The sequence below is a fragment of the Monopterus albus genome, unplaced genomic scaffold (assembly GCF_001952655.1).
Source record: "Monopterus albus unplaced genomic scaffold, M_albus_1.0 scaffold16.1, whole genome shotgun sequence".
NCBI lineage: Eukaryota > Metazoa > Chordata > Actinopteri > Synbranchiformes > Synbranchidae > Monopterus > Monopterus albus.
This window is the reverse complement of record NW_018127896.1, coordinates 5027786-5043291: the sequence shown is the minus strand read 5'-3', so window position 1 is coordinate 5043291 and position 15506 is coordinate 5027786. Positions and strand designations below refer to the sequence as shown.

General features: G+C 40.6%; 1 protein-coding gene across 2 annotated transcripts in view; it reads left to right on the top strand.

The window, feature by feature from the left end:
* The window catches only part of LOC109955790 (E3 ubiquitin-protein ligase Midline-1-like), a 56755-nt gene that overhangs the window by 26098 nt on the left and 15151 nt on the right, over positions 1–15506 (top strand). For both annotated transcript variants that reach the window (XM_020592270.1, XM_020592269.1), the window contains exons 2-3: positions 49–836; positions 9200–9295. In XM_020592270.1, the coding sequence (XP_020447926.1) occupies positions 117–836; positions 9200–9295 (816 nt within the window). In that variant the 5' untranslated portion in view covers positions 49–116. The remainder of the gene's footprint in view (positions 1–48; positions 837–9199; positions 9296–15506) is intronic.

The window sequence follows — 15506 nt, the reverse complement described above, 5'->3', positions numbered from 1 at the left end:
TTTTTCTGACTCTCTTTGCTTTCCCCCATCTCTGTCTCTGACCTGCAGACAGCTGAGCAGCTCTTCTGGATTTCGCTGACGCTACGCCTGGTCCCGCCTGGCCTCCTCTAAGCAGGATGGACACTCTGGAGTCAGAGCTAACCTGCCCAATCTGCTTGGAGCTCTTTGAAGACCCACTTCTGCTTCCCTGCGCCCACAGCCTGTGCTTTGGCTGCGCCCACCGCATCCTCATCTCCCACTGTGCCACTAACGAATCTGTTCAGAGCATTGGCGCCTTCCAGTGCCCCACCTGTAGATATGTCATTTCCCTGAGTCCGGAGCGTGGACTAGAGGGCCTTAAGAGAAACGTGACCTTGCAAAATATTATTGACAGAGTTCAGCGGGCCTCATCTTCAACTGGGCTCCCTTTACCGCTGCCTGCACCCCACAGCGGGCCCAACTCTCCCATTGAGGAAGGGAGTAATCGGTTGGCACTGGTTCCCATTAGTGCTGCTATGTCCAGCCCAGGCATGCCTCCAGAACCGGTCCAATGCCAGTTCTGTGAGCAGGACCCCCCACAGGAGGCTGTCAAAACATGTGTGACATGCGAGGTGTCGTATTGTGAGGAATGCCTCAGAGCGACGCATCCTAACAAGAAGCCGTTCACTGGCCACCGGCTCATTGAGCCCATGTCAGACTCCCACCTCAGAGGGCTCCAGTGTCTGGAGCATGATGAAGAAAAGGTGAACATGTACTGTGTCACTGATGATCAGCTGATCTGCTCGCTGTGCAAACTGGTTGGAAGGCACAGGGACCACCAGGTGGCAGCACTGAGTGAACGCTATGAAAAACTCAAGGTAAGCAAAGTTTTCTTTCATATTTGCTTCAGTGTAAATAATATGGCTTTGATGGGGTGATCTTGCAATAGTAATCTTTAAAAGTGTTTTAATGGTGCTCTCATTTAAACTGGCTGCCATTTTTAGAGATGTTTAATTCATTTGTTAACAGATAACATTATAGATACCCTCCACTCTTTATCTAACACATAAATAATTTTAAACTTTAATTGTATTCCACCCTGCAGTATAAAATTCCTCATTATCCTTACCTGGGTATCTCACTCAATTATCAAGTGAGATTTTATCATCTCCTGCTGACTTATTATCTCTCCTGAATAATTAAGCAATTAGCATAATCACAGCACCATGTTAGTGTGCCAGGAGGGTATTCAGACACACGCACACACAGCAACTATAAGGAGTGCATTAGTGACGTGGCATGCTGTCTCCAATGAGGCTGCAGGTTAACAAGTGCCAACTACCTGATGAGTGTAGGTGTGCTTAATTGAGCGTGGCTATTCGAGCGTGCTTGTCATAGCCATAGAGGCAGTATGTGTGCATGGTAAACGTGTGTGTGACACCAGAGATGCGGTTTGGAGTGTGGGTTAGCACAGATTAAAACAAAAAAAGCCAAAAATGTTGCAAGGGAGACTGAGATTTTTGTCCTTAGTATGACTCAAGGTTTAGAAATCCTAGCTCCACACCCCTGGTTTGTGACACAAACTTTCTATTACTGTGAAAACATGTCTCCAGAAAAACCCACGCTGAAATAACCCTGATGAAATCATCATGAGCATTTACTCAAACAGTTTTGAAAGGCAGAGTAGTAACCCACATGACTAGTACATTGAGCATAATATATACAACATGTATAATTACAAATGCTTTAGAGATGTAATCATTTATCGATAAAGGGCACAAAAATTTCAGCTCCTCAAAGCATTTGCTCCTTTTCTCTGTTTGATATCACTGTCGATGGAATCTATTTTGGTCTTGGAAACAAATACAGTAAATCTATTTGAATGTATTTACAGCAGCTGCTCTCTAAAATACTCCCAATATCCTCATTCTCACTGACCAATCAAAATGTAGGAATAACTAGCTGAGCATCAACCACTGATCAAAGGGGGCACTCAGATCATTTTCACATGATAAATTAATATATTTTTGGAGCAATTAGTTAACGGGGATAAACTGAAAGTCTGCAAGGACACAGTAATATTTGCATTGGTGTGACCCTATGTTATTGAGGTCCAAGAAAAACATTTTTCAACCATGCTGTCTCACACATTATTTATATTACAAATAACATCTAAGTTTTCCAATGCATCTTTTACTCAGGGAGCATTTTCAGCAAGAACCTACTACATACCTACCCGGACTGTGTTTATTCAGCCTTGCAAATGAAATGCTATGGTCTGACTTCTGTGAGAAGCTGGTTTTTCTCTTTTTCACCAGAGGTTTGAAACAGATGTTCAAGTGTGAAATAGTTTGTAATATGTCCTCAGAGAGGGGGCCTGCCTAATGGAAGAAACTGAAACACAAGAACTGATCCCAAAGTAAGGTACAAAACAATGCAGATACTGAAATCTTAGTGCTCAATATGAAACTGGCAGCTCTGTAATGACATTGTATACTGAGAATTAGTAGTTTTGTAAAGTGCAATTTGTATCTGAACAGTTAAATTCTGTTTTAACATTCAGCTGAACTAGGATCAATTATTATAGCCATCGACAGTAGTATTTCTTCTTCCTCAGAGGAAAAAAAAACATTATTTCCGTGGGGCTACCTTATCCTTATGTTGCCACTAATGCATCAAAACCTCTATTATTAGGGCCCCTCTGGTGGTTGGCACCATTTATTTTTCAAGCCATTCTGCCTCCAGTGATAGGCTTGATGTCCTTTGTCTTCAGAGCTGCTGAGTGTATACTGTCTCATCTTGCATGTTTCAATAAATTTAAGCAGAGAAGAATAATTAGCATCAGATTCAAGTTGGTGCATCATCTAATTATTGTGCTTTCCCCCCTTCCTCCTCTTCCTCCATTCATCTGGGGAGAGAATGCAACTTACCACAGTTCAGTGCAACAGTAGTTACCATACAGGCTACTTATGTGCCTATTCAGTTAACGGGATGTAATGCATCACCATATTGCTCGGCAATTTGAGACTTTAAAATGATTTACAGAGAGGTAGAGTGTATTCTTGATGGAAGTGGATGCCATGGATACAGCATGATGCCAATGAACATGTTTTAATATCAGTATCATATGCCAAATTATTGTAGCCTATTACAAAAAAGAAAAAGACATCAGAGTTCCCCTCTTCGACTTCCGAGTCTGAATGCAGTCGATTTGCATCCGAGTCCAAGTCCGAGTCATCAGTGCTCAGGTCTCAGTTGAGTCATGAGTCCTGAAAATCTGGACTTGAGTTGGACTCGAGTACTACAACACTAGTTCAGAAAGACAATGATGACATATTGTGTCATAGAACATACTGCATTTCTCAAAGTTAAATTATTGGCACACTACTCTGCTTTATACATTCTCCTCCAAATAAATAAATCATTTACTGCCATAAGTCATAATATCCTGTGAACAGATAAGGATAATCACCTTTATTGGCCAAGTATGTTACACACAAGGAATTTGTTTCCAGTACAGAACCGATGGCAGCCATCTGCGGCACCAACTCAACCAATGGCTCTAACCATTGGGGCAACGGGTGGGTTTAGTGTCTTGCCCAAGGACACTTCGACACGTAGACTGCCGGCACCGAGATTCAAACCTTCAACCTTCTGGTTGGAAGATGACTGCTCTACCCACCGCACCACTGTCACCTCCACCCCAGAGTTGGATCAAATGAGTAAACAAAGCAGAAATGACTGCATCATTAACTTCTGAGCACGCTCTAACACACACACACACACACACACACAGAGGCACAGCCATGCACACCATGCCTTGCATGTTTGTACACACATGAACTAGAAACCCACCTTCTGACCTCTATATTGACTCTAATCCAAAGATAGACAGAGCACCTGCTGTGTCACACAGGAAAACAAACGTGCCTTTTCTCCCAGACGCTATGGAGGACTGGACTATCTGTTAAGGCCAGAAAACCCTCACACCATACCCATGCCATTTGCACCAGTTTTGATATTAAAGAAAAACCCTGAAACGAACATACTATTTAGTTATATAATCGGCTTTGCACAATAAAGTCACAGTCAACAAGCTTCAGTCAGAATATATTAATGTCATCAGATAAAACTTTTTTTAACCTAACTCTATCAGATTAAATTTTTCTCTAAATTTGTAAATGAGTTTTATCATCACTGCAGTCAGCTGCTTAGCTTGAACAAAGTTAGAAATGATTATAGATCTGCTGACCTTGTGGAAAAACAAGCCCGGTTTCAGTGTGGAAGATTAAGGTAAATGTATTTTTTATTTATCACTGACTGACTTGGTTTTCTGCATCTTCAATAACAGTGAAGCTTTAAATGCATCTCGGCCTTAGTAGATTCTGTTTCAAAGTAGACAGCCAAGTTCTGTACTTGTCAGTTCACTTACCTTAAATTTATTTTAGTAAACTTTTTATAAAATCTGTGGGTGGCAGCATTTCACAGCACACACAGTAAACCCACACATTACATTGTTTATTAATGTGAACTTTAATTGCATGCAGCTGAAAAATGTCAGTTTTAATTGAAATAATTCCTCTGCCACACGATGTTACTTTAAATTGTTTAGCAGACATTCTGCACTGAGTTGAAGCTTTCCATGACAATTAGGGCAGAAGCAGAGCAGGAGATAAACTGTTCAAGCTAATTACCACAGAAAACAATCAAACTGCAATGCAATATTGATAAGATATTTAATTCATAAAGACAGAAAACTCTGGGGAAGGAGGTGCAGCAAAGGCAAAAAGTCTCAGTCAACTAACCCAGCAGTTAAACTTGAAATGTTGAAAACATTACTTTCACTCAGATATACTGTTTTACTTTCATTTTGAAGTCTGACAAGTTGAAATTATTTTGGCCATCTTTATTTCATGCATATCACCTTTTGCCCTGATCTGCTGGAATTTGAGATATCCCCACTCTGCACAGGAAGAAAAAGAATATCAGATGATTGGAATAGTTTCCTTTTTTCTGTGGCAGTGGTGGGGTGTCTGATAAGAGCCATGGAGGTTATTGTGGGAACACCCATCCTTTTCCAGAGATAAAATTACCCCCGTCACAGGAAATTGACAGAGAACGCGGCTGGAAATAGCTTTTAAAGTCCTTGGCTCTGGGTCTGAGGAGAAAGAACTTAGAGGGTAAAAGATGGGAGCTGCCCTTTCTGTGTGTGTGTGCATGTCAGCTCTGGTTTCAATTCACAGGTTTTGTGTGTTTATATAGCAGTCTATTTGCTTTAATCAGCTGTCCTTTACTGCTGAAACAACATACTTTGGGTTGTCAAGTGCCAACATCCACAATAAAACATGAGTAGCCCTGAAACATTACATTTGATTCACAGCCTGGCTGATAAGCCCAGTATTTACCTTTATGCCCTGCAGCAGTGTCATTCATCTTTTATATTGTGAATACACTTCCTTCCTTAATATTGTCCCTGCCATTACAGTATGCTGACAATTTTCACCTTCATATTTCAAACTAACCTCTGACAAGCTAAATCATTAAAGAACAATACTAGCTAAAAATCTTGTTTTTCTTCTGACCTCCAGAAACATCTATGATCAACATTAGCAGTCAACTGAAGATGTGTTTGTGCCCACCTGGCAAAGCAATGACCAATATTCACCCTGCATTCAGCTCTGGTTTGTCCTCCACCAACTCCTGACAAAACTATCTGGCTCTTTAGCTGCTAAATGCTCCACTGGGCTGCCCAGCTAGCTGCTAACTGGGCAGCTGTGGTACAGTGAGAGTTTAACCTAACCCTAACCCTAAAGCATTCAAAAACAACTAAAAACAGTGTTGATAAGTGTTTAGTAGGAACCAAAACACTACATTTACAGGCCCAAACACCAAATGAAGACACTACAAGGCCTTGTGGAGCTGAGAGGACCTGCAAAGCCAGGAGATAAATCCCTTTGGTTAGTGTGTTAATTAAATTCTTTGTTAACTATCCATCACACTTTGAAGTGAAGCATTACTACTCATGTTGTAAAGTCAGTTTCTTCCCAACTGACCACTTGGTTTACTGTTTGAGAAACACTTCATGGTTATTTTGATCTTTACAAGCACAAGGGTGTTCCCTGAATGCACCATCACTTTTGATTTTCCCTGAGACTAAGCCACCTTCTGTAGGTTTTCTAATAAACCCACCAGTTTTATTACTGTCTGTAAGAAACCTGTCTCAAAAAGTCCTGTTTCCCTCTTCCACTGAAGTAAATAAAAGCTATTATTTCAGAATTTACAGTGCACTGTGCAGCACTCACAATATAATTTCTTTCCGTCTGTACTGAGTGTTCCCTTTGCTTGGGGCCTTCATATCTTTCAATCAAACACAATCACACACACTCCATCCATTCCCAATCTCCCCCCAGTACAATGTTCCTTCCTTGCTGTTTCCTTGCAGTGCTTTGTTTTGACTCAAAGCTCCTTTTTTCTACAAAGTCGTCCAGCTGTAAAACTGGGTGTCAAAGCAAAGACACAGGTGCACTCTATCAAATATAGAACACCCAATACAATAATGACATAGCAATAAGAGGTAAATATAGTACAGATGTGTGTAAAGGTGAATGGACACACTGTAAAGCAGTGGTAAACTAATTCATAGTTAAATCTGTGGTTACAGCTCTCATTGTCTCACTATCCTCATTTCCTCTGCACACTCCTGTACATCTTTGTTCTATCTATACTTTTCTCACAGTTTGTCTGTGTGACTAAAGTTTTTCTGAACTCCCTCTAGTGCACATACATACTACATATAAGCAAAGAAAAGAATGGTGGGAAATTCTGGCAGTTCGGCAAGGACTGCTGAGAGCACAGTCCTACTCAGTGTCAGTGTAAATCTTGAAAAGATGTAGCACATCTGAAGTTCAGTTGCCTACCTGTCTCTAAGGTTGAGTGCGCATCTGATCTCTATGCATACATTCTTAGCTCATGAGCTTCAGGAGGATTTAGTCCAGTCACACATTCACAATACTAATAAGAAAGGGGTTTACTCATTTACAGAGGAATGGTAGAGAAAAAAAGAATACATTAGAGAACATTTTGTTTTTAAGCCAATAGGAAGATGTTAGCTGATGAAATGTACACAAAGTCTCATGTCATCATACATTGTGGCTATAATCAAACTTTCTTTAGTTTCTTATATTTCCTTATACTATCTGCAATAAACAATCTTCTATAGGATGAATGTAACATCTTAATTTGTAAATTACTGTAAATATCCAATAAATTCAGTGAAGTACAGGACTATAGTTTATGAATATTCAAGTAAAGGACACTCCAAATTATACTGTACTTGAGAAGGGTAGGCTACTTTGTTACTTTATGTGACTGGGTTTAGGTTGTGAACATTATTTCATATCAGTGTTCACCACCCAGAATAATCAGAATTTATTAGCTGCCTGGGGGAGGTTAACTTTACACAGACAGATGTTTTTGGGGGGTGAAACTCTGGGCGGGGACTGGTAGCAGAAAAGGAGGACAGGCAGACAGAGAGAGAGGAATACTGCAGACAAACAAGCAGGATGATTGACAGGTGATCAACTTGAGGGGTGGGGGCAGATTAGCTCCTAAGGATTAATACTTAGTTGGCAACATGTAGATGTGGGTCAGCCACTTCATGTCCAAATCTGACCTCAACACACAAAGGATAGATTTACAAAAACACACACAGGCATGGAAACAGACTGCAGGCTATATAGTTCATTTAAAATCCTTGATATGTGGTTGTTTCAAGCTTTTCCCTTGTGTGCATGTCACAGTAGCAGAGTTTGCATTTGAACATGTTGTATATGAACATAAGTAGAAATATGTTTATATTTGCATTTACTGCACGTATGCACACATTAATTATGCTGGAGGCTTATATGCTGACATGGACAGGACACAGCTGCTGACTTATTGTCCTTGTCCCTCTATGGATGGTAATACAACAGCAGCAGCATATTCCTTTTTTAGTGTACCTTTATGCTGCTTTTCTATGTCATCCCTGTAATCAGGCCATCCATTAAGCCTCCATACAGCATGCACACATACACAGAAAACACATAAAGCATACCATTCCTGTGTTTGCCATGACTGCTTATTCAATATTCCCTCTGGGGTAACTCCTTTCTATCCTCAACACAACATCAGTACTTGGCTTTGTTTACACTGCTACTAAAAAGTGGTTAAAGGTTAAGCAAATTTAACTTTCAATCTAGCATATCAAGCATGTTGGCTTTCTTAAAGTGAAGCATTCTGAATGAGCTTTTTTACAATGCAAAAAGCCTGTGAAGCTATTTTTTACATTTTGCTGTCCCGGCCTTGCTGCTCCAATGCACCTACACTCCATTTTTGAAACCTGCACGAAATCGCAGCATTCACCAAGTCTGAGCTTCAGTTCGTCTGGAAAACGGTTTTGAATGGTGAACAGTGGAGACGTGGCATCAGAGCGGCTTAACCACGCTCGGTTTGGCAATAGTATGGCAGTCTTTGATATAACGGAGACAGCTTGTGCCCGAGCGGATAAAAAGCAGCAAAGGAGGACAAAACTGAAAAAAGGGGAGGGAAACAAAAAAGGGCAGAGCATTATGGGACAGTGCTGACGTGCTGTCACCTGTTTGTCGGTTTGTTAGCAGAGAGCGCTGTTGCGTGCTCTCATTGGGAAAGCTTTTGATGCATAATTTGCCGCTTGGCTGGCGCTCAATGGAGTGGCTGTCCCAGTCACATTCTCTCCTAGTGTAGGCTCCTCTTTTGGAGGCTCAGACAGGACAGGATGAGGAGGCAGCACAGGGATGAGGGGTATCTGCCGTGCTCAGAGGTATGTGGACATTAAATGCAAATAGAGAAGAACACTGCAACTCCAAAGGATGCTTGTGCAGAAGAACTGAGAGAAAACACTGCTTCTCTTTGCTGTTCTTTGGTGACTGTGTGCTGAACAATCAAACATTCTTGCTCATTTTGCCGTGTTCCTAGAATTTAGTTGTTTTTTTTTTCTTTTGCTTTACAACTTCATTTGTTTAATGAAGTAGTACTTGAGGCTGTCTTACAACTGTTTTGGTCCATGTAATCACACAAACCTAAGGCAGAAGATGTGCTGCATTTTTATCCTCCTTTGACTTCGGGCTCTGATTTCCACTTTTGTTTCTTTGCATTTATGTCCTAGTATTTACTTTGATTAATCTCTCTCTCTCTGTTGTCTCTTTTTGTATGTTTGCTGCAGCAAGCCCTGGACTCCAACCTAAGTAGTCTGATCAAGAGGAACAATGAGCTGGAGTCGCTCATGGGGAAACTGATCCAGACTTGCCAACATGTAGAGGTGAGCGCCTGTAGCCCTGTGAGGTCACCACTGACCTATATTGTCTCGTTATTTTATGTTTAGATTTTATGGTTAAATTCACACTATTAAGATTTAGATAGTGCTGATTCTTTAAGAGTGTAAGTTCATTAATACCTCTATTTACATAAAGGCATATGCTTTCCATTCATCAGTGACCCATCAATCTCCTGTGTGATATGACTCAAAATTGAGGCCAGCTGCCTTTAGCTTAGCATGTAGCACTGTATCTCATTATGTCAAACTTGACATGTAAAGGTTAGGTTGTGCATCTTAAGCTGCAAAGTTAATAAAGTTCACCTGCAATGACAATGCTAAGTCAGCAGCAGCCCCAACTCACTGTTTTAGTTGTATCTGAAGTTCTGACTGACTTTCATACTGATTTCCACCAAAATGCCATTATACAGTCATGAGGAGTCCAACAGCCTTATCTGTTATGATTATTATTAGGAAAGCTCAGCATACCAGTGTGCAATATCGGTCTTACTTTTTCTTATAGCTGCACTGTTTATATTTATGATACCTTGCCTGTTACTTTTGATGAGTGCCTTGTTTCTATCCCTTTGCTGCTGTAATGGTGTGAATTTCCCTGTTGTGGGACTAATAAAAGGTTCATCTTATCTTATCTTATAATAAAGAGTATGAATGTCTTTGTGCATTTAGCTCTACCAAAGGCAATTCAATTGCTAAGCCTAGTCTGCCTGTTCATGTTACTGTATGCCGACCCACTAAGCAATGCCACAGGGTTTAAAAGCAGTGATATCTTAGTTTAGAAATGATGGTATACAGCCTCTCTGCCTGTCAAAACCTATAGAAACTGCAAGTAAAAAGGGTTGTGATTTAATATGGAGTTGTTTTTTTTTTTTTGTTTGTTTTTTTTGCTGTGTGCATATTTCGTGAGAATGTTTTTGCATTGCTATCACGCAAACATGCTTTCTGTGAGCTACAGCAAAATGGATGGGGAATTTTAATGATGCAAACATTTAATTTCATCATCACAAAAAGACCAACAAAGGAAACACTCCACTTAAAAAAAAATCAGAAATGAATAAATGATGCACCTACAAAGGGCAAAAATGCTTGACCTATTTTTCCCCAGTGCATTATGGTCACAACTACTTGTACAGTAAGGTTTGACAAGACACTCTAAAGCCCTAAAATAGTTTGGTGCCTACAGTCATAGCACATTTTCTTTAAGTGAGAAAGGTTATTTTGCATAAGTGGAAGATGCAAAGTCACAAAAATTACATGTTGAACTGGTGATTAGCCAAAAATAAATACATAAACTCAGCTCTTTGACATGCATATGCTATGTCCATAAGAGAGAGACAAACATGACAGGGCACTGTACAGGCAGCCTGGCGTGCCGTTCATGGAGTCCTCTAAATATTTCACATTGGATTAATCTAGTTTAAAGCTTCTTTGACATCTCTGAGACATCTTTTTATAAAAATTGTATAGTGTTGATGCAGACTTACTTTCTGCTGCAAAAGCAAATTGAAAAGGTTATTAGATTTTTTAAATAAATCCAAAATGGCATGGATGGCAACCTTTCTTAACATTTAGAATGCTTTAAAAGTGACTGAAAACTCCCATGCAGTTCCTCTATTATCCTCTCCTCCACTATCTGTGCTGTGGTTCAGGCTGTGCCCAGAATTTAATGATCCTGCACCATCCAGGCACTAAGCTGGCACCATGCTGGCTAACAGGATCAAGATTTTGTAGTTGTTAGAATCTAATGCCATACAGTTTTTGGACCTATCAAAGTATCATTAGGTAATCACAAAGAGGGCAATTCCAGGCAGTTACCTGGTTTGTTTAAGGTTTACTTGCCCGTTTTTGCTGGAGAAATCTAATTTAAGTGTTATTAGCAAAAGCCTTGTCAGAAAAAAAATACCTGATGTCTCTGTCATAATGTGGTACAAACAAAATGTCCGCATATATATTAGGATCATTTAAACCTCACATCCTCTGCAGAAAGTTTGGTTCATTTGCCTTTACAAAAGTCTGGATATCCTGGGGGGTGAGTCATTTGTGTGTGCGAGTGTGTTTCTCTGGTTAAATGAATCACTTAATGTCCCTGTGAGGCTGCAATCTGTCATACCGATCATATGCTCCAGAGGCCTCTGCCCAAAGTCATTAGATGCTCCACGTCTTTGCACATAAACACACATACTGTGTATGTTTATGTGTGTGCATGATAGTACTAGATGTTTGGTGAGATATTGAAAACAGCATGTGTGTACATGATGACAAGTGAGTCTACAATGGCTTGTGGTCAGCCATTCTAAAGAGATGAGCAATACTGGGGGCATGCCATCTTAATCTCACAAACACAATGTGAATAAACAGTCCTATACAGCCAGAACAAGTAAATCAAAGCCTCATTAGATATGAAACAACAAACTCTACCAAATAAAAACCTTGCCTTTTAACGCTTTCAAGGTGAGCCTTTCTGGTTTAAACTAAAAGGGCTGTCAACATATAAACCCTGCTGTTTTAAAGATTTCTGTAAGTACAAATGATATAATGCCACAAAGATAACATACTGTATATACGCAGGCTTTTCACAGAGTAACCCGTTTTAGATCTCAAGCTTCCCCAGAGCTGTTACACTGATGTTAACAGTACCATTTAGCAGTGTGGTAAAGATGCACCAACATAGCCTCAGCATGCATACATACATATATATATATATACAATATACAGCACAACTAAGGTGTCGGCATGTCTCATGTCAGCACTGAATTATCATCCAGGTGGCAAATTGCTTCTGTTGGCAACATGAGCCCACAAAGTCACATAGATGCTGTTATGAAATGGATGCTGAGGATACTGAGGACGTCCTTTCCAGCCTTGTTTTGTTGTGTGGAGAAAAGGCAAATGAGTTGACACCTGTCAATGTGTGTCTATGAGAGAAGGTATGAATGTATAAATAGCTGTGCAAACTCTCCTTTGCTTGGCAACACTCACAGCAGCCTTCCTTTTCATTGCTCCTTGTGTTATTGCTTTGACACAGCAAGAAAACACTTGACAAGGTGCTGAAAGGACCGCTAGCAAATGACCACAAATTGAAATTACAGATTATGGTAGGACCTGCAGTTTTAATTTGACTTTAATAGCCTGCTGTCAAGTAAATCAAAACCTCAGAGAATACTAATGCTGGCTGATTTTTTAAAATCCTGAATATTATTAACAGCATCAACTGCAGTTTCCCAAACACCTTACAACTAAATGAAATCATTTTTTTTTAAGTACCATCAGTGAGTTTTGAGCTAAGCAGATCTTTGGAGCCACAACCATAGAAACTACATTATATTGCCAAAAGTATTCACTCACCCATCCAAATCATTGAATCAGGTGTCACTTCCATGGTTACAGGTGTACAGTGGGGCAAATAAGTATTTGATACACTGCCAGAGAATGGACAGTTCTGTAATTTTCATCTCATGATGACCTGGGGATGGGACACACAGGGCTTAATCATATGCTCCACAGACTAGGCAAACATACAACTGGGCAGTGTGCACAATGTAATCAGCCAGAAAGAGTCAAGCATATATTCAGTGTAGAAAATGACCCACCTTATCCTTTAACCAAACTGTTTAGTTTACTGATCTTAAATGTGGCTTATTTGTCATAACACAATCTTTTCCCTACTGTACTGTAGTGATCATGTGCAGGAAAAGTGAATTTTAAAACAGCTGCACTGGATGTTAAAATGAACATTGGTATTTGACCTGTTTAACTGACTGATTTGATGAGTATGTAAATGTAAATGCTGTGTGCTATGGTCTTCACAGTCAATATATCTTAGCACCCATGGAGGATTTTGAAGCGACTTGTTGGACAGGACTCTCCAACACCGTCATCAAAACCCAAAATGAAAAAAAAAGCTTCTGGAAGATTTGTGTTCCTTCTTCCATTAGATTTCCAGACTTTCAGAGTCGGTGCAAAGGGCTGTTCTGGCAGGAAATGGTGACCCATCACCTCATTATGTTTAACACTGGTTTCCCATGAATTTGTCATCCACTGTGCCCTGCTTGCTTTGTTATTTTTTTTTTTAAAGATGCCTTGAGCTCAGAGTCAAACGTCAGAGAATGACTGGCACTGCCACTTTTTGCAATGCTGGTAACAACCCCCCCACCCATCTGTCATGAACACCACATAGCCACCACAGGCATCACTGCCAGGAACAACAGGTTGGGTGAGATTAAGGAGGGCCATAAATGCAAATGACCTTGGACTTGCAGTTAACCTGATGACACAAATGCACCTCTTACTGCTCTGTGATCACACTTCTGTTGACACTCCTCACAACGACATGTTCATAAAACCTGCTGGTGAAGCATGTACTGTAGCTGGGGAACACTGTCTCTATTTGCAGGAATTAAACATTCATTTGCTTTGAAACAAATGTAATAAGATGTGCCCCAGTTCAACAGTTTAAAATGAACTTTTTGAAACAATTTTTTTTTTTTATTATTTGATCAGTCATAGTAAAGTATTACTGAACTGCATGTGTAATTAAATGTAATGATGTATACTGTTAGCAATATTGCTCTTGGTCCATATTGAGCAACAGCCCTTTTTTCACAGCAGATGTTTCCTTATAATGGATAACACAGGTGTTGCATGGCCCGATATGTCAAGACAGTGTATGAGTCAGCATGGACAATACAAGCAATCTGAAACTAAAGCAGCACAAAAAGCCAAAAATCTATGTTATTTCACGTGTTTCTTATATGCAGCATACATTATATTGCCAAAAGTATTCATTCACCCATCCAAATCATTGAATTCAGGTGTTCCAATCACTTCCATGGTTACAGGTGTCAATCAATCACCTAGGCATGCAGACCGCTTCTACAAACATTTGTGAATGAATGGGTCACTCTCAGGAGCTCAGTGAACTCCACGTGGTACTGTGATAGGATGCCACCTGTGCAATAAGCCTAGTCGTGAAATTTCCCCGCTACTAAATATTCCACAGTCAACTGTTAGTGGTATTATAACAAAGTGGAAGTGATTGGGAACAACAGCAACTCAGCCACAAAGTGGTAGGCCACATCAAATCACAGAGCGGGGTCAGTGAATGCTGGGACACATAGTGCACAGAGGTCACCAACTTTCTGCAGAGTCAATAGCTACAGATGTCCAAACTTCATGTGGCCTTCAGATTAGCTCAAGAACTGTCTGTAGAGAGCTTCATGTAATGGGGTTCCATGGTCGAGCAGCTGCATCCAAGCCTTACATCCCCAAGTGCAATGCAAAGCGTCGGATGCAGTGGTGCAAAGCACGCCGCCACTGGACTCTAGAGCAGTGAAGACATGTTCTCTGGAGTGATGAATCACGCTTCTCTGTCTGGCAATCTGATGGACGAGTCTGGGTTTGGTGGTTGCCAGGAGAACAGTACTTGTCTGACTGCATTGTGCCAAGTGTACATTTGGTGGAGGGGAGATTATGATGTGGAGTTGCTTTTCAGGAACTGGGCTTGGCCCCTTAGTTCCAGTGAAAGGAACTCTTAATGCTTCAGCATACCAAGACATTTTGGACAATTTCATGCTTGCAACTTTGTGGAAACAGTTTGGGGATGGCCCCTTCCTGTTCCAACATGACTGCGCACCAGTGCACAAAGCAAGGTCCATAAGGACATGGATGAGTGAGTTTAGTGTGGAAGAACTTGTCTAAATGTTTTATCCAGCATGACAACATTTTAGACAGCAGTGTCTGGTCGTGCATATAAAACCGAGTGTTTCGGTGCTTTTATTTTATTTATTTATCTAAAGTGTTAGATTTTATTGAAATTCAGGCATTCAAGTCAAAGGCTATTTGGGAACGATTCCAAAGAAATTGTACATTAAACATTTTCATTTCAAACTGTTTTAAACTTTTCATTTTTTCTGCAAAGGGGACAGGACGAATGCACCATATTGAGGAGAGGATGGATGGGGCCATGTATCGCGAGATTTTGGGCAACAACCTCCTTCCCTTAGTAAAAGCATTGAAGATGGGTCGTGTCTGGGTCTTCCAGCATGACAATGATCCCAAACACACAGCCGGGGCAACTAAGGAGTGGCTCCGTAAGAAGCATTTCAAGGTCCTGGAGTGGCCTAGCCCGTCTCCAGACCTGAACCCCATAAAAAATCTATGGAGGGAGCTGAAACTCGGTGTTGCCCCGCGACCGCCCCAA